Source organism: Nematolebias whitei, chromosome 19 (genome assembly GCF_014905685.2).
Source record: "Nematolebias whitei isolate Nwh7 chromosome 19, NemWhi1, whole genome shotgun sequence".
In the NCBI taxonomy this organism is placed as follows: Eukaryota; Metazoa; Chordata; class Actinopteri; order Cyprinodontiformes; family Rivulidae; genus Nematolebias; species Nematolebias whitei.
This window is the reverse complement of record NC_056516.1, coordinates 7101540-7125932: the sequence shown is the minus strand read 5'-3', so window position 1 is coordinate 7125932 and position 24393 is coordinate 7101540. Positions and strand designations below refer to the sequence as shown.

General features: G+C 42.3%; 1 protein-coding gene across 1 annotated transcript; it reads right to left on the bottom strand.

Annotated features, from left to right (window-relative positions):
- Positions 1 to 6521: 6521 nt before the first annotated feature.
- chtopa (chromatin target of PRMT1a) lies at positions 6522 to 23605 on the bottom strand. Its single transcript, XM_037693535.1, has 6 exons — positions 23369 to 23605; positions 18699 to 18786; positions 17494 to 17644; positions 7809 to 7974; positions 7278 to 7430; positions 6522 to 7190 (listed from the first exon to the last, which is right to left on the bottom strand). The coding sequence occupies exons 2-6, from the start codon at positions 18761 to 18763 to the stop codon at positions 6988 to 6990; spliced, it is 738 nt and encodes a 245-aa protein (XP_037549463.1). The 5' UTR covers positions 18764 to 18786; positions 23369 to 23605; the 3' UTR covers positions 6522 to 6987.
- Between the last annotated feature and the right edge of the window lie 788 nt (positions 23606 to 24393).

Sequence of the window (24393 nt, the reverse complement as noted above, 5' to 3'; positions counted from 1 at the left end):
ATGCAAAATACAAATATGCACTACGCTTCATTAAACGTAATGAGCAAACCACGAGGGCTGATTCCTTGGCAAGAAAGCTTATAGGTAAAGACAATAAAGCGTTTTGGAAAGAGGTCAAAACCATCAGCAATGGTAAATCCTGTCTACCTTGTACTGTTGATGGAGCCTCAGGAGCGAATACAATTGTACATTTTTGGCAACACCACTATAGCAAACTATTCACCTGTGTACAGAGCGAACCCTTCCAGGATGTCCAGGTTAATAATGTAGAAACTATCAAAACACATGAGGTCTATCAGGCAATTCAAGAACTGTCTGTAAATAAATCTGTAGGAACGGATCTTATTTCAGCTGAACATCTTAAGCATGCAAGTCCAAGGTTAGCCCCTCTCCTTGCTTTGTGTTTCACTGGTTTTATTATGCATGGTTTTATTCCCAGTATCTTGATGAATGTCATTCTATCTCCTGTGATTAAAAACAAAACTGGAAAAATTGGCAGCTCGGATAATTATAGACCTATTGCACTAGCAAATACTCTGTCTAAAGTCTTCGAACTAATTCTTTTGCCAAAATTTGCTAAACAAGTAGAGTCTACAGACAATCAATTTGGGTTCAAGTCCAAGCATGGTACTGATCTGTGTATTTATGGCCTAAAAGAATTACTGAACAGTTACAATAGTAAAAATTCTACAATTTTTTTGTGCTTCTTAGATGCCACTAAGGCTTTTGATCGTATAAATCATAGTAAATTATTTTTAAAATTGTGCCAAGCCGGTGTGCCTAAGTACATAGTAAGATGTCTGTCCTATTGGTATGCTAACCAAACAATGCAGGTCAAATGGGACAACTGTGTGTCTGCACCCTTCCATGTTAGTAATGGAGTCAGACAAGGAAGTATTTTATCACCTATATTGTTTAATTTTTATATGAATGATCTCTCTAAGCGGTTAAACATGTGTAGAACAGGCTGCATGGTTGGTGATACAATTATTAATCATTTTATGTATGCTGACGATATAGTGGTTTTTAGCCCGAGCTCAGCGGGTCTACAGCAGCTGCTAAATGTGTGTTCTGCATATGGTGAGCAATATGACGTCCAGTTCAATCCATTAAAAAGTACAATTCTAATTTGCCGCACTAAAGAGGACAAATATAGAATATTTCCAAATTTCAAATTGTCTGGGTCTCTACTGAATGCTTCACATGAAGTAAAATATCTTGGACATGTCTTGACAGACCATCTATCTGATGATGAGGACATGTACCGCCAGCTTCGTATGATCTATGTTCAGGCAAATATCCTTGTGCGTAGGTTTGGATTCTGTTCTGATCAAGTGAAACTGAACCTGTTCAGATCGTATTGTACACCATTGTATACTGCCCATTTGTGGTGTAATTTTAAAAAAGCCAGTCTTCATAGATTGAAGGTCGCTTATAATGATGCTCTAAGACTATTGTTACATAAGCCTAGATGGACCAGTGCTAGTGAGCTGTTTGTATCCACCCGTGTCAACACTTTAATGGCTGTTTTAAGACAACTTATGTATAAATTTATTTGTCGTCTGAATGAGTCTAACAATAGAATTATTTTGCTGTTGACCAATGTCAAATATAGTGCAGTGAAATATTCTTCTGCACTTTGGAGACACTGGTATGACTGTCTCCTGCATGGTTAGGAACCTTTTTATCTGTATATTTTTAAATTTTTATTTTATTTTATTTTATTTTATTTTATTTTTATTTTTTTTTAATTTTTTTTTCTGTATTTATCTGTGATGTTGGATGGACTTTGAGTCTGTAATAAAGTAATATCATATTACAGTGCTCCTGCTTTTTACTTGTTTACAGATACACAGATTGATCTAAGTCTGTGTAAACACAGTGATTGTACTTTACAGCAGTAATAATGAAGGATCAGGTGACAGTGCTCTGCCCACAGCTGCAGCTTGTTCTCATCTGATGTTTTTGTTTTTAGGTGAACTTTGCCTTACATTCAGCACCGTAACTGGTTTTACAGCCACATTATCAGAAGTGCCTCTTTAAAATGTCAGCATGGCAGGATGTTCGTGGGCTGAGGCCAGCACGCCTAGACCCACGTCTACGCCAGCTCAGGGTGAAGTCGTGTAGAAGAAGTAGGGTCAGGTTTTAAAACAATATCCCAAGATTTAAATATCTCACAGGGCTCTGGTCAGTTCATCATCTGAAAACAGAACGAGTCCGACTCAACATGAACCAGACCAAATCATGGTTGTCCAGCTAACACAGCAGCAGCCATGACGCTCCATGGTACCTCTTGAGGAGCTGCAGAGAGCCACAGCTCAGGAGGGACAACCTGTCCTCTGGACAACAGTTATAGTCAAGATCCACTAATCGGGTCTTCATGGAGGAGCAGCAAGATGGAAACCAGAAGGAGTCCAGTTTACAGTTTGACCCAGGTCATGCAGGGACACAGGTCTGCTCGGATCAGACCAAACGAACCCTGAAAACAGCGTCCTCACAGTCAAGCATGGTGGTGGCAGCATCATGCTGTGGGGACGCTTTTCTTCAGCAGAGACAGGGAAGCTGCTCAGAGTTGATGGAAGATGGATGGAGGTAAAAACAGGAAGTCCTGGAAGAAAAGCTGCAAACATGGAGCGTGAGACAGAAGTTCACCTTCCAGCAGAACATGCCCAAACATCCAGCCAGAACCACAAGGACCGGGTTGGACCAGAACGTGCTCATGTGTTAGAATGACCCAGTTAAAGTCCAGACCTAAATCTGACTCACAATCTAAGACCTGAAAACTGCTGAGCCGTCCAATCTGACTGAGTCTTCAGCAGTTCTCCAAAGTACTGACTCATTTGGGTTGATTAAAAATGGACACCAGGTTTTTTTTTTACATTTTTATTTACAAAAGTAAAAATAAAACCGTGTATCGTTTTTCTTCCTCTTCACATTTAGGCTCTAGTTTGAGTTGGACAGACATAAAATCCCAGTAAAAACATGAAGCTTGTAGCTGTAGCTGCATTAAATGTGGACAAGTTCACGGGAGATGAAAACATTTTCAAGGTGCTGAAAGTCTAGTACAAAACTGGAACACAAGTAAAAAATACTTACTTGTTGGAGTAAAGATAATTTGTTAATAACACATAACACCCTTAGGTGCTTTCCAGCCTCACGCTGGTCCAGACCGGCCACCGTCTCACGTCCTGTGTGTGGTCTTCATGAACAGGATGTTTTGGAGAGGAGGGGGTCTGGTCTGTGAACGTCAGGTTTTCATTTGTTTCTGCAGACAATGTGGTTCTGTTGGCTTCTTCACATCATGACCTGCAGCATGAACTGGGGCGGCCCAGTATGAAGCAGGTCTGAGACCAGGTTCTTAACCCGAGAAACAGTTTTAATGCAAGAACTGGACTTTGGTCCCTTTAGGGACTTGATTATAGCAGAAAAGGTCCTGATGGGTCCAAAAAGTGTTTCTAAATCACACTCAGTCATACATGACTTTATCTTTTGTATTTGAGCCTTTTGTACCAGTCAGCCATAACATTATGACCACTGAAGAGTAAGGTTTTGTACAATGTTTTGATGGAAAACCTGAGAATTTGAGTTGATGGTGCTTCAGCTGCGTCTGACATCAGGCACTGACGGAGAACAACACAAATGAAAGGTGTGTATAAAGTTGTGCACATTTTGTGGGACTTGTTTACACAAATGTAATGTGTATTCAGAAAGTGAAACTGTGTGGGACCGTTCAGTCCTGCTGAGTCAGTAAACTTGGCTGGGAGACAGTTTGGTAGAGCCTCTGAGTTGAACCGTTTTGTTTAAAATGTTTTAAATGGTAAATGGACTGTACTTATATAGCGCCTTTCTATCTTATTTCAAGACACTCAAAGCTCTTTACAACAATCTGTGTCCTCATTTACCCGTTCATACAGCTCTATACTAGATCTCTACAAAGTTAATTGAACAAATCATTCTAAAGAGACTAATCAGAGCTTTATCACATTCATACACTGATGGGACACACATCAGAGGCAGTGAGGGGTTCAGTGTCTTGCCCAGGGACACTTCGGCATGCGGCTGCTGGTGGATTTGAACCCCCAACTCTTGCACTGGAGGACGACTGCTCTAACCACTCAGACACAGCCGCCCAGGAACTTTTGATTTAACCAGAAATGTCCGGTAGTTTTCAGCTGAAGTTTGTGGTTTTACTCAATATCTTTTATTTTACAGTCGTCCAAGGGTTGTAAAACTTTAGTTTCCCCACAAAACTCTGAGGTAATGTCCCAAACATTCTCCACCTTCTACCTCTTATCTGTAGTAGAGTTGTGGAGGCAGCAGGTCCAAGAGAAACCCAGAACCCCGTCTCCCCAGAGACTCTCTCCAGCTCCTCTTGGGAGACTCTGCCCCAGACCAGAGAAGATGCACCATCTCTCCAGAGAGTTCTGGGTCTGACCTGGGGCCTCTTTCCAGTGGGACGTGCCCAGAAAAACCTCCAAAGGGAGAGAGGCATCCCGACCTCCTCAGCTCTCGTTTAGATGAAGCCCATTTTGGTCACTTGTATCCAAACTTTCATCCTTTCGGTCATGATCCAAACCTCATGACCACAGGTGAGGGTCAGAACATAGAGATCAGTAAATCAAGAGCTTTGCCTTTCCACTTAACCCTTTCTTCACCATGACAGACCGAAGCAACACCCTCATTACTGAGGACGAAACTCCAATTATTCGATCGATTTCCCGCTCCATCCTACGGTCACTCATGAACAAGACACCAAGATACTTAAAGCCCCCCCAATGATCCGGAGGGGCATCCCATGTGTCTCTGGTTGAGAACTATGTCTGCAGACAGAAGAACGGACTCATTCCAGCCTCACTCAGCAGCAAACTGCCCCAGTGCTCGCTGAAGATCTTGGCCTGAAGATGCCAACAGAACCACATCATCTGCATAAAACAGCAACGACACCCTGAGGTTCCCACACCAGACACCCTCCTCTCCACGACTGCACCTCGAGATCCCGTCCATGAACAACAGGATCAGAGAGGAGGGACAGTCCTGGTGGAGTCCGACCTGCACCGAGAACGAGCTCCACTTTGTTCCAAATCATGCAAGGTTTCGTTTTGCAATGGTTCTAAAACTGTGGTACAAGTACTGCAGGTGGTATTCATGGTTCCATTTATTAGTACTTGGAAAAGGTTTGGTGTCAACTATTTACAAAAGAAATACACTAATAAACTGTCAGTAGCTGAACTTTGATGCAAAGCTGAAAAGGCCAAAAAATTGCTGAAGCAAATTATAATCTCGGCTCCAAATGGAAATTACTCAAATGAAAATACAACGGAATATTTTGAGCAGCTCCAGAATCGAAGGGGTGATGGAGACCCAGTGTTGTTGAGGGTTTAGTCAAGTTTCTACAGGAGCTCAGGAAAAAAAGGCAAAACAAGAATATTTGATTGAAGGTGTGTCTTTCTGTATGTGGTGCTCCTAAGGGCTGAGGTTTCATGATTGGAATGATCATAAACTGGTCCTGATGTTTTCTTTAATCTTTGTTGGATTAGAACTAGTGGAGCTGCCACAGCCATCATGAATCTGGGGGTGGACTCAAACAATGAACTGGTTTCTCATGAGCATGTTGTCTCTCCAGTGTTTCCCAGCGCTCTGATCTATGATGGTTTCTGTTGCCTGTAAACAAACGGGCCTGTCTTTTTAAAAATAAACACCATAAAACACAACAGTGGTCATCACTGCTAGCAATAACACAGTACACCAACAGGACGGGATAAATGCCACGCTGTGACAAGACATTAAACAAACCACTAGTTATCTAGAAAGTAATAAAATAAAAACATTTATACTCTTAAATGGTTTTGTTGTAACACAAACCAACAGCGACATCTTGTGATCAGTTATTTAGCAACACTTAGCAACTTTAAATAAAATACTGAACAGATTTTAAAATTAAAATATTAATCTCCATCTTAGATTAAAAATCTCATTTCCCTAACAGAGCACTTTGTTCTCAGACTGCAGGTTTACTTGTGGTTCCTTGAGTTTCTAAAAGCAGAAGGGGGGGGGGGGGGGGGGCAGCTTTCAGTTCATGAGGCTGACAGTTTTACTTTAAGGACTAGACTGGACTGCCATTTTTGATAAATCCTATAGTTATAGCAGGACTGGGTTTCCTGAGTTATCCCTTAGTTCTGCTGCTATAGGCTGATTGCTGGAGGACAAACTGACCAAACTTCTCTCATTTGTCCCACTCTGGGCCCTTAACCCCCGCCATCCGCTCCCAAACAGGTCTCTCTTGAAAAAGAGTCCTCGTGACTCAGTGACACTACCTGTATAAATAAATGTTTCTCTTCCCAATGAAACCACCTGGACCAGTCCTCCCACCCTGGGCTCGGTCTACTACCTGGTTTTTCCACAATGAACTGTTTGTAGTGTCCTGACTGTAACTGAATCCAACAAGACAAGTTTGATTGTGTTGACACGACTTGTGAAGCGGCAATAAATAAAACTTAAAGCACAACATTTTAAACACTCCATTAACATAACTTAAGACGTTTTTTTATTTTAAAACATTCGGAGGGAATACAAATAAATCTATATCATCCGATACAAAATGAGGAGAAAACGGATCATTTAAAACGTCTGATTATGCTCCTGTAAAGCACGTTTTTAAAAAAAGGGTTTGCATTGTAATTACTGAAGATAAGCAAATAAAATACGTCCAAAGAACTGAGCAGGAAACCGTAAAAACTAATGTAGAAGTGATTCACCTGAATCCCTGATCAGTTTACGTCACACTTGTCTAAAAACTGGAAGTGTGGAAATCTACAAACATCAAGGATAATGCCTGGAAACACCTCTTCTCACACCGCATCTTCAGTTAAGCGCTTTTTTCAAGAACAGGTCGATGTAGAATGAAACAAGTCAGGTGGCCCTGTGTTAGCGCTTCCACCTAACGCTGCACCACCGTACACTTCAGCTACAGTCCAAGTCCTCAGTCCTTCACTCCATACTGTCCGGGTCCGCCTGGGCCATGTAGGCGTCCAGCTCTGCGTCCAAGTGTCCCTTGGTCTTTGACATGTAGGCGTCTAATTGATTGTCCAGTTGCTCACGAGTAACGGCTGGCCGACCCACTGATCTGCCCCGCCCACGGCCGCGACCCCCTCGACCAGCAAAACCTCCACGTCCACGCAGTCCACCACGGCCTGTCCAGGAAAAACCAAGAGTGTGAGATGAGAAGTAAAGGCTTTAAGAGCCGAGTCACAACAACTACATTAATTAAAAGAGCCAACCTCTGCCTCTAGGAATCCCTCCTCGACCGCCTCCTCGAGACATAGGTCCACCTCTTCCAGCCGGTCCTCCGCGGAACCTGCCTCCTCTACGCATTGGGAGGCGACCAGCAAAGCCTCGACCTCGCATGAGTCCACCTGTAGGCATTCTTCTTCCTGCCGGAAACATTCCAACACATCAGAGAAGAAAAACCACCGACAGTGAAATCCTGAGTTCTGTCCACACGGGAACGGTTTCTCTCAAAACAACCTCAAGAGTTTGTTGTTTCTCAACATTCTAGTAATATGCAGCACCATCTTTACAAATGTTTTCACCCACACTGAAACAGACCGCCGTAGTAACTGGACTGACATGGTTTTTAAAAAGCTGTGTTCTAGACTGTACACAGAAACACAAAGGTGGGGTTTTAAGATTTTTTCCCCAACTCGGGAAGGCATTTTCAAAAAAATACCACCAATGGACTCCTGAAATGTCATTTTCATGTGGACGCAGGGCTGAAACAATAAAACTTTGATGAAAGAATCCTCACACACCCCTCAGAGAAGACAAAGCTCCTCGAACGATTCCTCCTCTGAAGCCTCCCCTGGTCATCCCCCTCATCCCTCCTCTGGCCCCTGCAGGTCCTCCTCGCAGCAGAGCTCCGACAGGCCGGCCCAGCCTGGCCTGGATGCTGCTCTTCCCCAGGCGCTGCTTCAGGCTCTGCCACACGTCATAACAAAACAGGAACTCAGCAACAAAGACCACGACACACAGGAAGATTTAATAAACACGCTTTAGATGAGGGACAGTGTTGTAAATGTTTTGGGAAAAACTTGTGATGTTTGTTGACACTTCTAGTGTTGAGGATGACTCTCAGCTACCACCACACCAAACTGAATTCCCTGTGTGTAAAACTGAGTTACAGCCATTTTCTGTTGGCTAATGTCAAATGGCTGCTGTGGCCAAATTGAATTGAGCTGTCACATGTATAATAATAATAATAATAATAACAGTAATAATAATAATGTGTTTGTATTGTCATCATTGTATGTTTCTATACAATGGCAAAATAATATCAGTGCATTTAACCCATCCACCACCAGGTGGAGCTGTGGGCAGCTATTGAAAGCAGTGGGGAGCAAGTTGATGCTCAGAGACACCATGAGATGAGCAATGACTGGGGATGGAACCTGGAACTTTCAGGTCCCGAGTCGGCTGCCCTGCCTCTACACCAACTCGGCCCCATGTAGAGCACATCCAACGATAATAGAGTTTCATTCAAATTCATACTGGAACAAAAATATTTATTTAAAGTCCAACAATGTTCAGTCAGGTCATCTGGACGGTTTATTTTGTAGACGAGATGTTTTGTTCTTCATCTGAAGGATTTCTTCAATCTGAGGAGCCACCAAACTAAACTGAATCCCTCAAACGGCTCACTCCCAGAGTGGGAAAAACAACAACCCAGTTTGCTGGTGATGAGATGGCCGCAGGGCTCGCCTTCTCCCCCGTCAACTCCTCTAAGGCAGACATGCCAAAATAGTTCAAAACACCAAAGCTCATGCTCATTAATCCAGTTTATTTAGTGGCTCCTCTGATTGAGTAAGTCCTTCGGATGAAAGACGAAACATGGTAAATGGACTGTATTTATACAGCACCTTTCTGTTATTTCAAGATACTCAAAGCACTTTACAATCTGTGTCTCATTTACCCATTCATACAGCTCTATACTAGATCACTACAAAGCTAATTGAACAAATCATTCTAATGAGACTAATCAGTGTTTTATCACGTTCATACACTGATGGGACACAGAGGCAACGAGGGGTTCAGTGTCTTGCCCAGGGACACTTCGACAAGTGACTGCTGGTGGATTCGAACCCCCAACTCTCGCATTGAAGGACGACTGTTCTAACCACTCAGCCACAGCCGCCCCGAGAAACGTCTCTCCAAGAAAATAAACCGTCCAGATGACCTGACTGAACATTGTTGGATTCATACCTGGATTAATGAGCATGAACTTTGGGGAATTATTTAACGTTTTATCAGGAGGAGAATGTCAGCTGTTACTCTATAGAGCTCGATAACAGGTGGAGAAGTTGAAGCTACGATGTCATCAGAGGGAAGAGAGGTTTGGACGGATCGTGTGATATGTGAGCGAAAAGTCCGACAAACACTCTCTCCAGAATGTAGTTTGGTTCTGGAGTCCAGGGTCTGAGTTCATAGTCAAAACCACAGGCGTGAGTCATTCACAGAGGCAAGAAAAGCAAAACTCATCCAAGGGGTTTAGTTGGAATTGGTGGTCTGAAGGCAGAGCAGACGTCGAGGTCCAGATACCTGAAGGGCAGAAGAATCCTTCTTGGGCAAGACAAAGAGGGGGGACCCGTGTTATGAAGTGGGTCAGGAACAGAGCAGGAACAATAATGCTGGATACTTCAGACACGAGGCGATAAGACAATCTGGCAGAGACTGGGGAGTGCTTTAAGAAGCGCAGCGCACATAAAAAAAAAAGTGCAGCGCACAGGTGCAGGGAGAATCTCCATCCTGCTGCAGGAGGGAGAATCTGAGCACAGGCGCAGCAGGAGTTGGGGGAGGACTGGCCATTGGGAGCACTGGGACATTTCCAGGTGGCCTGACCCGTTCGATGAGCGGGACTAAAGGCTTGGTTCGAGTCGCGCTAGATTATTTTAAATAAACAATCCATGTTGCTCATGCGGCATGGATTGTTTATTTAAAATAATATAGTATTTAAATTTAAATTAATTATTTGCACCTGTCTTCCATGCAAGTGCATGGAAGACAGGTGTAGAAGGAGGGAGAGTGGAAGTGACACAGGCCATGAGCATGAGTGTGATTGTGGCAAAGTGGACGTGGCAGAAAAAATATATACATATACACACTAAAATAAATATAGCATTCCTACTTTGTGGCGTTTCACTTATTGTGGGGGTGTCTGGAACGTTACCCCTGCAATAAATGAGGGACTACTGTCCTCTCTAAATGCATCCATGCATCTCCTCTTTTGTTTTTCCTGGCAGCTGCATTTCTAACATCCTTCTACCAATATACCCACTGTCCCTCCTCTGGACATGTCCAAACCACTGTCCCTCCTCTGGACATGTCCAAACCATTTCAGTCTGGTCTCTCTAACTTTATCTCCCAGTTGTTCAACCTGTGCTGTACCTCTGATGATCTCATTCATAATCTTATCCATCCTTGTCACTCCTAAAAAAACTAAACATCTTCATTTCTGCCACTTCCAGTTCTGTCTCCTGTCTTTTTGTCCATGTCCCTGTCTCCAAACCACACAACATAGCTGGTCTCACCACTGTCTTGTAGTAAACTTTTTGTCTCAAATCACTCCTGAAACTTTTCTCCATCCTGCCTGGACTCTCTTGTCACCTCTTTACCACACTCAACATTTTCCTGGACAATGGACCCCAAGTGCACCTTTGTGACCTCTGCTCCTTGCAGCCTCACTCATGTACTCTGTCTTATGCTTTAAGGTTGCCTTTACTAAGAAACATAACCTAGACTCAGGAATCATAGCCAACTATATCTATATCTATATGGATCTATATCTAATCTAACTTTCATCTCAAAAATTCTAGAGAAAATAGTTCCACGTCAGTTGCGTGAACATCTACAAAGAAATAATCTGAAGAGTTTCAGTCAGGGTTTAGAGCTCATCATAGCACAGAAACAGCACTAGTAAAAGTCACTAATGATATTCTCATGGCCTCAGACAATGGACTTGTGTCTATACTGGTCCTGTTAGACCTCAGTGCTGCATTTGATACAGTTGATCACAATATTTTACTACAGAGGCTTGAAGATGATATTGGGATTACAGGAACAGCTGGTTTAAATCATATCTATCTGATTCCAGTTTGTAAATATAATAAATTAAAAAATATACAATTAATCTTCTTCATACCAAAGCTAGTCATGGAGTTCCTCAGGATTCAGTGCTTGGACCAATACTATTTACCTTATATGCTTCCATTATAGCAAAAAGAAACTGTCCAGATGAGCTGACTGAAAATGTTTGGATTTTATACCTGGAATACTGAGCATGGACTTTGGCATTATTGCAATGGTTTGTTATCTGGGTGTCCAAATACTTCTTTAAAACGTCGTCAGTTGATCCAAAATGCTGCTGCCAGAGTCTTAACTGGAGTTAGTGGGAGAGATCATATTTCTCCAGTTTTAGCTTCTCTCCATTGGCTCCCTGTCAAATCCAGAACTGAATTCAAAATCTTCCTTCTAACTTACAAAGCTCTCAACAACCTAGCTCCATCTTATATTACAGATCCTATTGCTCCATATTTTCCTAACAGAGTACTTTGATCTCAGACTGCAGGTTTACTTGTGGTTTCTAGAGTTTCCAAAAGCAGAATGGGAGGAAGATCTTTCAGTTATCAGGCTCCTCTCTTGTGGAACCAACTTCCAGTTTCTGTCCATGAGGCTGACACATTGTCCAGTTTGAAGACTGGGTTTAAGACTTTCCTTTTTGCGAAATCCTATAGTTAGGGTTGACTTGTTATGTTGCTATAGGTTTAGACTACTCGAGGACAAACTGATCTCATGTCCTTAAATTAATTGTTAAAATTGAATAGCTTTCATTTGATAGTATTTATACCTTAACATGTGATTCTCGACCTGCAATTGTGTATCTGTTCCTCCTTCCTGTCTCCTCAAACCCAGCCGGTCAAAGCAGTTGACCGCTTGTCCTGAGCCTGGTTCTGCTAAAGGTTTCTTCCTCAAGAGGGAGTTTTTCCTTTCCACTGTCACCTTCATGCTTGTTCAAGATGAGAGTTCAGTGATGGAGTTAAATTCAAAGCAGTCTGCTCCTCAGATAAATAATGTTAAATCATTATTTTTATATATGAATGTTTCTGTTGTGACCTGAGATGACTTCTGTTGTGACTTGGAGCTATAGAAATAAACTGAATTGAAGTGAATTGCTTTCATTCCTCTTTTCAAGTGCATGCCTCCTCCTCTCCACTGCACTTGATCCTACACAACTGATCATGGAGGTTTGACTAACCTGAAATGTTCAGAGTTTGCAGAGTTTACCCTCCGCTGTTCATTTAATCTCTTTGGATCAAGAAGCAGCAGCTAGTTCAGTTAAACTGGGTGTATGGACAGAAACCATTTTAGCTTGCAAACAATTAGCAGGAATGACATATTTGGTACACTTAGTTCTAAAAACAAACTATACGTAAATTTTGGGGAGACGTCAGGGTGACAGAACAGCCACTTTGCTGCACTTTGGCTTTCAGCAGCAGGTGATACTGTTTTTGCTTGTGTTCATTTGTCTGTAGCGTTAGTAAAATGTCATTCGTGGTTTTCATTTACATGGAGACGAATTGTAATTCCCCATCACTGAGCAGAAACCAGACCCTGAGCAGACTCTGCAGAGCTTTAAGGACTTCTTCAACTACTGAACTGTGTTTAAACAGTAACATCAAAGCAAATAGTAACTGAATTTAGACCTATATTGTGCATGCTAAACCCTGATTAAAATCTTAATGAGCAGTAAAAGAGTGCGTAACGGTGCACCTAATGCTCAGGTCAATATGTACCTCGATTAGAACAGAGTTTGACAGCAGGTACTAACTCTGCTGTCAAACTCAATTGTTCTGTCTTATTGGTCCCATTTGAACAGTCAGCAGCTTTCTGCAACACCAAACACAAAATAGATCAAATGTTCAACACAGCTGGACAGCAGGGATCATGAATAAATTGATAAATGCTATACAGTGATCCCTGGTTGCTCTCCACCACTACCACACATCATCAGGCAACATTTGGCAGCAGCTTTAAACAGGCAGATCTTCAGAGTCCTCACTTTCATCTGAACTACCCATCTTTGCTTTAAGCTGTAGTCTCTTCCTCTGCTCCTTTTGTGTACTGGCAGTTAGCAAACCGCAGAACTGAAACGGGCACCATGTCTAGACGGAAACCATGACAACCCGTACCCTCGGACTGCGTTCACACTGTAGGAAAAACTGACTCGGATCCAATTTTGCTCCTATATTTGACCCATATTGGATATTTTATGAAAATCTGAAGGTGACAAAACAAAAAAAAAAAAAATCAGAATTAAATTGATGTCTTCACCTATCAAACAGCAAACCAGTTGCCTCTTTTTAAATTTTTTAAATAACATTTGTCATGTCCAACACCTCTATATGGTACCCAGGTTTGTGTCTGACTGTATGGAACTCTAGCTAATAGGACTTAAATTAGAATGTGAACAAGCGGTACAATGATGTCCCTCATCTCTGAGGGGTTTGAATAATGAATGTTTGTAGTTTTGGAGATTATAGTTTTTCTGGATTGGAATTGAACAGAGAATAAAGTAAACCTTAATGTTTTTGGTACAATATATTCAAGTAGGAAGGAGTTACATTGTGGAGAAGAACAGAGGGAGTTTTTTTTTCCTGGTTGGAGGCAGAGCAGAGTGACACATTCTGGAAGGTGGAGGGAGACATTTTATCCACCATCAGGTGCAATGGAGAAGCCAGGGGTGGCCAATGGTGGCCTAGGTCCCATAGATTAATCTTTGACCACCTCAATCATTTGATGAAACTACTTTTAAGCAATATAAAAACTACACCGTTTCCTCATATGATCTTGGTGGTCGGTTTAAACATGTACATATTGGTAGCCATCTTGGATTTTGACATGGCAACCTCAATTTCAACAGAGGCCTCTTTTACACGTAGATGCAGCCACACACCTAACTGGAGGTCAGTACGTTGCTTATTGTTAAAATCATCATGCTCACAAAACAGACAGTACTTCCAGTTATATTCTACGCTCTGCAACAAAAAATAAAATAAAATAAAACATAACTGAGCATTAAGATCTTAGCGTGAACATTGTGTTCGTCTGGCTCCTGTCTCATCTCAACATGTACAGTTACCACAGTTTCCCATCCAGGTTGCAGGTTGGTTTAAAACATTACATAGTGTTAACTATTCAAAACAGAGCCTTGGTTTATTCAAATTTTGTTCTAAAACATGACTGTGGCAAACATCTAATTAGTCACTGGTATCTCAAACTCATCCTTTAAGTTGAGACGATTCAGTCTACTGGTTCTTCAACCATCTGCCCGACCTGTGAGGACCGACATGAACGTCATCTGTATTGGTCCACAACAATCCCCCTAGGGGAGGTGGAAGCAGAGCAGAGGCTGTTTTCAAAGGAAAATAAGTAAATTTTACAAGTGACCAACACAGAGAAAACTGTTCAACCCAAGTCCTCCAAAGTGTGGGAGCACTTCACAAAGATAAAAAATGAAACATGCAGCTTTGAAAAGTGACGACACGACACGGGAGAACCACGGAAATAAACGTAAACATGTCGGAGTCAAGAGGAGGATGAAGGAGCTGAACAGCTGATACAACTCATGTGTTGCAGGTGAGTCTCTACAATATTCTACATTTGTTCAGTTTCAAGTGACAAAATGTAACATCAGTCTCTCTGGAGCTGAAGTTGCTGCTTGTTTGTTTGTTTATTGATTAATGACAGTGATAGAGAACGTATGTTACTTTTTATTTAATTTAAATGATACAAGCAGTGTTTAAATGTCATTTATAAATAAATCTAACTCAAAGATAATAATTTAATGGTTAAGCTTCAACTTTTAATTTGCTGGCAAAGTCTGAAGACACAGCATGTATGGCAGGATGAATTGCATTTAAACAGGAATTAAAGTAATTTACAAACCAGATTCCAAAAAAGTTGGGACACTAAACAAATTGTGAATAAAAACTGAATGCAATGATGTGGAGGTGCCAACATCTAATATTTTATTCAGAATAAACACAAATCACAGATCAAAAGTTTAAACTGAGAGAATGTATCATTTTAAGGTAAAAATCTGTTGTTTCCAAATTTCATGGCATCAACAAATCCCAAAAAAGTTGGGACAAGTCCATTTTTACCACTGTGTGGCATCCCCCCTTCTTCTTACAACACTCAACAGACGTCTGGGGACAGAGGAGACCAGTTTCTCAAGTTTAGAAATAGGAATGCTCTCCCATTCATGTCTAATACAGGCCTCTAACTGTTCAATCGTCTTGGGCCTTCTTTGTCGCACCTTCCTCTTTATGATGCACCACATGTTCTCTATAGGTGAAAGATCTGGACTGCAGGCTGGCCATTTCAGTACCCGGATCCTTCTCCTACGTAGCCATGATGTTGTGATTGCTGCAGAATGTGGTCTGGCATTATCGTGTTAAAATTGCAGGGTCTTCCCTGAAAGAGATGATGTCTAGATGGGACCATATGTTGTTCTAGAACCTGAACATAGTTCTCTGCATTAATGGTGCCTTTCCAGACATGCAAGCTGCGCATGCCACAAGCGCTCATGCAACCCCATACCATCAGTGATGCAGGCTTCTGAACGGAGCGTTGATAACAACTTGGGCTATCCTTGTCCTCTCTGGTCCGGATGACATGGCGTCCCAGTGTTCCATAAAGAACTTCAAATCGTGACTCATCTGACCACAGAACAGTCTTCCATTTTGCCACACTCCATTTTAAATGACCCCTGGCCCAGTGCAAACGTCTGAGCTTGTGGAGCTTGCTTAGAAATGGCTTCCTTTTTGCACTGTAGAGTTTCAGCTGGCAACGGCGGATGGCACGGTGGATTGTGTTCACTGACCATGCTTTCTGGAAGTATTCCTGAGCCCATTCTGTTATTTCCTTGACAGTGGCATTCCTGTTTGAGGTGCAGTGATGTTTAAGGGCCCGGAGATCACGAGCATCCAGTAGAGTTTTACGGCCTTGACCCTTACGCACAGCGATTGTTCCAGATTCTCTGAATCTTTTGATGATGTTATGCACGGTTGATGATGATAACTTAAAAGTCTTTGCTATTTTACGCTGGGTAACACCATTCTGGTATTGCTGCACTATCTTTCTGCACAACAATGGTGGAATTGGTGATCCTCTTACCATCTTGGCTTCTGAGAGACACTGACACTCTGAGAAGCTCTTTTTATACCCAATCATGTTGTCAATTGACCTAATTAGTGTCAAGTGGTCTTCCAGCTGTTCGTTATATGCTCAATTTCCTTTCTCCAGCCACTTATTGCTACTTGTCCGAACTTTTCTGGGATTTGTTGACACTGTGAAATTTTGAATCAACATATTTTTCCTTTAAATGTTACATTTACTCAGATTAAACTTTTATCTGTCATGTATGTTATATTACGAATAAAATTTTGACATTTGCCATCTCCACATCACTGCATTCAGTTTTTATTCACAATTTGTTTAGTGTCCCAACTTTTTTGGAATCCGGTTTGTATTACATCTACTCAAATGTGTGTAATTAAGTATTTTATATATATATTTGTGTGTGTCTGTGTGTGTGTTTAATTGCGCTTTTAGCTACTTTTGCCTGAACTGAACACTGTTAGTAAAACAAAACATTTCTTGAGTTGCTGTAAATTATGCTATAATACATATTTACTCTGATTCCAGAAAACAACAACAAACAACAACACTTCATGATGGACACCACAGCAGCAGCTGTCTTCACTAAAAACATCCTGAACATGATCGTCACTGACACGAGGCCTCTGTCGATGGTTGAAGACGAAGGCTTCACTACAATAATCCACACTTTTAATCCAGGTTACAATAATCCACACCTTTAATCCAGGTTACACTCTTCCCTCAAGGACACATTTTACAAAGTAGCTACATATTGTGCAGGTATAAAGACACATTTGTATATATTTTTGTGTACATTTATTTTTTAAGCTATTTGACTAACTTTTATTTTTTATTATTCAATATTTTACTAACAGAATAGTCAAATAGCAACCTGTTTTTTGTGTGAATTGCTATGTCAGTCAAATGTTCAATTTTGGAATAAAGGGGTAGAAATTAAAACGTATTTTTTCCCCAATTCACAGATTAATCGAAAAAATAATCGGCCGATGAATTGATTATTGAAATAATCGTTAGTTGCAGCCCTAGTTGTTTTTAATGAAAGAAAAGTCTTTACTTCTCTTTTTCTCCCTGACTGAACTGACAAATTTGTGCAGAACACCTGGTTTTTAAAATACTCAAAACTTAGCCATATTTATCAAAACTGCATTTTCCCCCCTCTATAATTATTTTTTTCTAAACACACTGGCACATTTCCATGTTTCTGCAGGTTCTGGTCTAAGACCATTAAGCCCACTGACGGTCCCCAAAGTGTGATCTTACCTGCTTGTGGTTCAGAGCAGCTTGCACCGACGGCCGGTTCTCCATCTGCTGGGCCAGCCGGCGATTGCGTGCGCTAGCCAAATGCTGCTGCTGCATGGTGGCTCGAATGCTTACTGCAGTGGGCTGCTTGTTCTTCAGCATGTTAGTGAAGCTTTAGAGGTGGGAGGGAAGAAGAGGAAGGAAGTAAAAGAAGGGGACGGGATACACAGAGCAGGAGGAGGAGGCAGGGTTCCACATCAAGTCATTTCTCATTATACAGGCGTCGCTACAAAGACTTCTGTGGCTCTAAAGTCACGCTGCTTCACTCGCCGAGACTTTTCTCTCTCATATGACAATGCTAAATTATCTTTGTTTGCATTTAGCATGTTTTAAAGGAGCACAGGTAAGGTGAAGAAAGAAACAAGAGTGCAGAAACAGTTTCAAGAACAGAAAGTGAGAAAAGAATCCAGGTGAATCTGCCACTTACAGGCCTCGAGCTGAAGGACCAGGACATCATCGCGAAGCAGCCGAGGCCTTGGACACGAGGCGCCACTCAGCCACTTACAGCAAGGACCGTGACTTTAAAATACCCACTGAGTGAGTGGTGCTGGTGCAGGGAGGTAGGAAGGGGAGGTGACTGGGGATGATCTTCAGTCACGTCCAAGCTAGGGCTGAGTATTTGGGTCATGGACAGACTTCAGCAGAGAGAAAAGGAATGAGAGAAGAGAGAGGATTGTGCTTCAGCTCCACATCGTTGAGAGAGAAACATCAGAAGCAGTAATGATAAGGAGATGCACCATCTCCCTGCTCCTTGGAAGGGCACATACTTATAGAGTGGTGAGTACTGTGTGAGCAAGGAGCAAGCCGGTCTAGGCTGCATAAGACCGAGGTCTGGTCCAGCATGGGGTTAAAACTGCTTACCAAGCTTGACCACTACCCTGTCCCCTTGTCTACATGTGTGCACTGCTTACACAAAGACTTAGGCCTGGACAGAGCCTCTCTGTCGGACACTGCTGGGACTCGGAGTCCTGCTGGTGAGGTAATAAATGAGGATAGGGCCTGCAGAGTTGAGTGAGCAGTGCACACACAGGGAACAGCCAGAACTGCATCCATTTTGTGTCCGGTCCCCCACAGCAGCCTTCTGTAGAGAGGATTACAATGATAGAAGGCCAAGGGTGGCCTTTGCTTCTGGTGACTAACTGCTGACAGGGTGCGTGGCGCCTCACCGCTCGTTCAGAGACACTTTGGTGGTGCTTTTCAGCACAACTTTTTGGGACGAGGCAGCACTCATTTTGAGAAACTGATTGTAGAAACCTGAAAAAAAAAAAGAAAAGAAAAATAGAAAAGGTTAAAAAATAAATAAAGATTAGTTTTAAACAATATGTGTCAAATATCTATAAATTATTTTCTAACAGCTTTATGTGTCCAATCTCTGGTCCAGCAGAAAGGTGGGTCAATGTTTGCCAAGTCCTTAATGTTAACAAGTAACTACACCCTGGAGAGGGACACAGAGTTAAACACAATGCAGACTTTCTCACATTTGATGTAGATTCATTAATGTTTTGCCTTTTTTTTTTTTTATCTCAAAATGTCATTGTGGGTACAATAGTATGGTTTTATGATCTGTTTGCTTCAAACATCATAAAATTCAAAACTGTGCATAAAACCTGGATATTTATGACCCTCTAAGATCTGTCAGTTCTGTTTATCCCAGACTCGGTTCTCTGGGGCAGCATCTTGATCACGGAGGTCCACACATCCCTCCCCACAGCCGCCTCTTCTGGAAAGACTCCAAGGCATTCCCAGAACAGCTGAGAGACATACCCTCACCAGGGTGTCCTGTGTCTTCCCTGGTTTCTCCTCCCTGTCGGACAAGTCCAGAACACCTCCCTATTGGGGGTGGGTGGGTGGATGTTGTGGTGCAGAGGTAGGGAAGCTGACTTGGGACCAGAAAGTTGCAGGTTCAACTCTCCACCATGCCTACATGTCATGGTGTCCTTGAGCAAGACACTTAATCCCCAACTGCTCCCTGGGTGCTTACATAGCTGCCCACTCTCCACCTGGATGTTTCCCAGGTGTGATGGGTTAAATGCAGAGAACTAAATTCATCATTGTACAGAAACATAGTGATGACAACAGATGGCACTTTGTTCATGAGACGTTCAGGGTCCATCCTTGCCAGATGTCTGAACCACCTCAACAGTCCTCTCTGGATGTAGAGGAGCGGAGACTCTACTCTGAGTCTCTCCTGGAGAACTGAACTTCTCACCCCATCTCTACGGGAGAGTCCAGCTACCCTGCAGAAGAAACTCATTTAGACCTCCTGGATCCAGTTCATTCAGTCTCTACTCAGAGTTCATGACCACAGGTGTGGGTAGGAACGTACACCGGCCAATAAACAGACAGGTCCCCACAACAGACCAGCACAGAGTCCACAATACTGCAGAAGCTGCAACGACCTGTTTGTTCACATTCCATTCTTCCCTCACTGAGAACAAAACCCTGAGATACTTGAACTCCTCCACTTGAAGCAGAAGCTTACTCCCAACCTGAAGTAGACAGTCCACCATTTTTTACAACTGAGGACCATGGGAGGTTCTGATCCTCATCCCAGCAGCTGTGAACTGCTCCAGTGAGAGCTGAAGATCACAGCACGATGCAGACAGCAGAGAAGGAATCCTGAGGTCACCAAACTGGACTTCCTCTGTCCCCGACAGAGAAATTATGTCCTTAAAAGTTATGAACAGAATTAGAACATGTCCAGATGACATGATTTAACCATTTTTGTTGACCAGATGCAGTATTCCCCCTAGATAACTTGCCATGGCGGGGCGGTCATCTCATCCGTGATTTTTGTCGGGGGTGCGTTCAGCGCGAGGTTTCAGCATGAGGGAAGAGGCTGCCTTTAGCTTTTTAGCTAGCACACCTGGATTGCGAGCCGCTAGTTTAGCGTTACGTCAGTGCCGACAGGTGGTTTGGGATGGGGTTCAGTAGACATGGCGCTAGGTTCAGTTGATGGGGTGGGGCGCCCCGCCTGTATAATGGTAGGGAAAACACTGAAGCTGCATATCATTTTAACCATGACGTAAATATGTCAATGATTTTAACGAGTGGCGTAAATTAGCGACATGAAAATCAGCAGAGATACAGCACATACTTTTCTAAGTAAATTGAAAGTTCTTATTCATAAACGGAATTATACCAGTACATTTCCCTTAATTTAGCATTTTCAATGGCAATTTGTGTGACCCAGAACAATTCCTTTTAGTGCATGAATAAATGAACAACACTAAGGATTGGCTTCCGTAACAGATCAGGGAATGACAACTTGTCCTGGGCTGCGCAGCGCGCTGTTTATACCGACAGGTTTTGTGTGTGTGTGTGTGTGTGGGGGGGACGACGACAGAGAAACAGCTGCGTGCTGTTTGCACTGACAGTTTTAGAGCAGAGGTGGGGGAGAGGAGAGAGACACATGAGCCGTGCGCTATGGCTGGGCCATATCATATCGTTCACGATAATACCGGTAAAAAAAGCTTGCCCAGGCAAAATCATGATATGCTGATTTCATGACATAATACGTCAGGGTGCCCCGCCCCGTTAACAGAACCGAGCATGTTGAACAACCACACCGAACTGTGTGCACCCCCACACCTGTCGGTACTGGTGTGACACTAATTAGCTGCGCGCGATACTAGCTAGCTAAAATGCTAAAAACAAAACGCGCGGCTCAGCTGTCTCTCCCTCCCCCGCTCTAAGCTGCCTGCCACTCGTTGTTTTTTCTCCCCACCCCGCCCTGAGATGCCGGTGGGGGCTGCATCTCCCCCGCTCTAAACTGCCGGTACAAACGCGTGCAGCTAAACTGTCTCTCGTCCACAGTCCATGGACTAAGAACAGAGTCATGTGATGAAAGACAGAGCATCAGAGAAATGAATCATTCCTGCAGGAACAGATGAAGCTGAAACTCCACAAGCTTCAGGGTCAGCTGATCACCTTGTTACAAGTTCTGGAAGTTATAGCTCATTTAAAGACAACATATATTTTTGTTGTATGTTACATTTATGCTCAACAGAACTTAAGCTTCATTTTATTTAGTTATTTTAGGAAACTGCACCTGCATTTTAGTTTTTGTGGTGGATTTATTGTTCTATATTTTGTGCAGAATGTTTCAATCTAAATAACTGAAGGATCATTTGTTTTTTTTTATTTTTATACTTGGAGACTGAATACTAAAATTAATTTCAGTAAAATTACCCCTTGTTTTTTTAATTTGTAATACTGCAAAGCGACAGGTTAAGTTAATTTTGTCAAATAAATAACTATGATTACTGTTTTATTAAATATCGCGAAATGTATCGTTATCGTCAGAATGCTCTGAAATATCACAATATTATATTTGAGCCATATGGCCCACCCTACCTTGCGCCGTTTGTACCAACAGTTTTTGAGAGTGTGTGTGTGTGTGGGGGGGTTCAGCGTGAGTGTTCAGCATGAAGGAAGAGGCTGCCTTTAGCTTTTTAGCTAGCACACCTGGATTGTGAGCTGCTAGTTTAGTGTTACGTTATTGCCGACAGGTGGTTGGGGTAGGTAGACAGGGCGCTCGGCTCTGTTGACGGGGCAGAGCGCCCCACTTGTATAATGGTAGGGGAAACTGCGATGACACGACTACAGTCTTCTGCAGCAGCGTGTCCTGGTGCCCTGTGTATTCATCAGCACCCTTATGATTGAACATGGTGTTGGACAAACCATGACTAGCACAGAAGTCCAACACTGCTTGGGTTCTGATCAGAGGCCTTTCCAGGTCACGCCGTCGTTAAGGACTCCAAGAAGGCTGGGTACTTAGAGCTGACAGGGCCAGGCTTGAGATGTCCGTCCACACGAAGACACTGAGAAACTACCCTCTCATCTATGGGGGAAAACTCCAACACTCAGGCTCCAAGCCAAGGGGCTAAGAGTAACTCCACACATAATGGTGCCTTTCACCATGGAACACTCCAGACTGGGATAAGGTCCATCTCCTCTCAAAGATATTGGGTCCAGAGCTCAGTCAAGGAGTCGTCGAGGTGAGCCCAACAATATCTAGTCAGTGCCTTTCAAACTCACAAGCTCAGGTTTCCACCAGAGAGGTTACGTTCCCAAGAGCCAGCTTTGATAAAACAAGGTCAGAGCACCAAGGCCCCTGCAGCTACCACACATGGACCCATGCACCGGACCCATATGGACCCTCCTGCAGATGATGGGCCCACATGAAGGGGCCATGTTGCTCCTTCAGGCTGGGTAGAGGCCCTGACACCTGGCTAAGATCACTGAGGCACACAAACTTTTACCAAGATACGGTGGTAAAAGTAGAAATATACAAAAATTCATTCAACCTTTATTTGTACAGGTTATTCCCATTGAGCCTCAGGGACTCAATTACAAGAGAGACCGGATATAAATATATTCACATTGTGTTAAAATACATGTTTAAATGGAGAAGCGGGGTGTGTTAGTTTCTAGATGCCTTCTATTGAATCTTTTTCCAACCGGTTTGAGCAACCTAGTGTGATCCGATCCAACAGAACGCGAACCTTTGTTCCAGACGGGAGAAAAATCAGCAGAACTACAGCTTATAAAGATAAGAATAAATAATTTAATCAATGGTACTATCGTGAAGGACACGATTCTTCAAGCATCTGTCCAGTTATACAAAAACATTCCCGTAAACTTCATTTGACTTTTCCTAAAATAACTCCAGAGTAACGTTTTGACTCGGGATTACGTTACTCTGAGACACTACAAGTAGCGTGACTTCTCAATAAAGACAAGTCAGCTGCCCAAACTTTCTCGAACAATAACGTTAAATCATGTTTTTATAATGTGTCTAAATATATTCAAACCGCCTCACAAGGACACTTACTGTGGATTTTGCGTCGAGAAAATCCGTAGTTTTCGGGTAGCTAGGTTTAGCTTCAACAGCTAGCTCCGCCGTGACCGTGGGTGTCCTCTTTAATGTTTTATTTATAAAGAAACTCTAACAGGGCAGATTTATATATATAAAAAAAGTTCTATATAAAGTAAGAAACAGACTTTAATTAGCTCTAAGTTGTAGTCTTGAAGAAACGCTGTCTGCTAAGACACGACTATCAAAACGTCTAAGATGGAGCTGCTGGGGAAGAAAATGGAGAATAGCGTATGTAGCCTCTGCTGCCTTCAGGTATCCTCGGAAATAAAACTTCTTCATAAGAATGGAAACTAGAGGATGTTGAAACCAGGATTCACGCGAGTTTATCGTGGAAAAAGAATCAATATTATAAAAAATATCTTATGTATTTGAATTAAATTAAGACGAAAACTTGTTTTCTAAAAACTCATGACTTAATTTGTTTAATGCTTTGTTCGTAAAAGACAAAAATATATAATTTCTACATTTTCTGCCTTTCGGTAAACTACGAATGTTAACGATAACAAACCCAACCAGACTAATTACGTTCAATATCTGATTGCTGCTGATTGTTTCTCCTCTTATTTTTCCTGTCAAAAGTCGGACATTGGAGTTTTACGACGTCTTCGAATGCAGCGTAGTGACTTGACGTCGTGACGTCGAGGAACGTAACTTCCGGATCGTTTTGTTAAAAAACTTTATTTAAAGTACAACATTACAAAGACAGATTTCATTTAAACCACTGACTAAACAGAAGCCGGGGGAGATTATTCAAATAAACACATTAAATAAGGTTCACAATAATATGTTTTTATATCTTTATGTTATTAGCGTGAGACATGTTTACAATGTACTGTTCAGTGTCCTTTTGGAAAGCCTGAAAAGAGTGACTAAACTTTGATTTGTGTATGTGGTATTTCCCTAAGAGTATAATTAAATTTATGATATATAGTTCTTTCTGTTTTTGCTTTTGACATCATTGACTCCAACAGTACATTGTT

Bases quoted from the DNA above. Each gene is read 5' to 3' on its own strand.
- chtopa (XM_037693535.1), bottom strand. From the start codon at position 18,763: ATGAGTGCTGCCTCGTCCCAAAAAGTTGTGCTGAAAAGCACCACCAAA. The intron at 7,975-17,493 runs GTAAGATCACAC...GACGTGTGGCAG, and splicing joins CTGCTCTGAACCACAAGCAG to AGCCTGAAGCAGCGCCTGGG. The intron at 7,191-7,277 runs GTTGGCTCTTTT...TTTCCTGGACAG, and splicing joins AGGGATTCCTAGAGGCAGAG to GCCGTGGTGGACTGCGTGGA.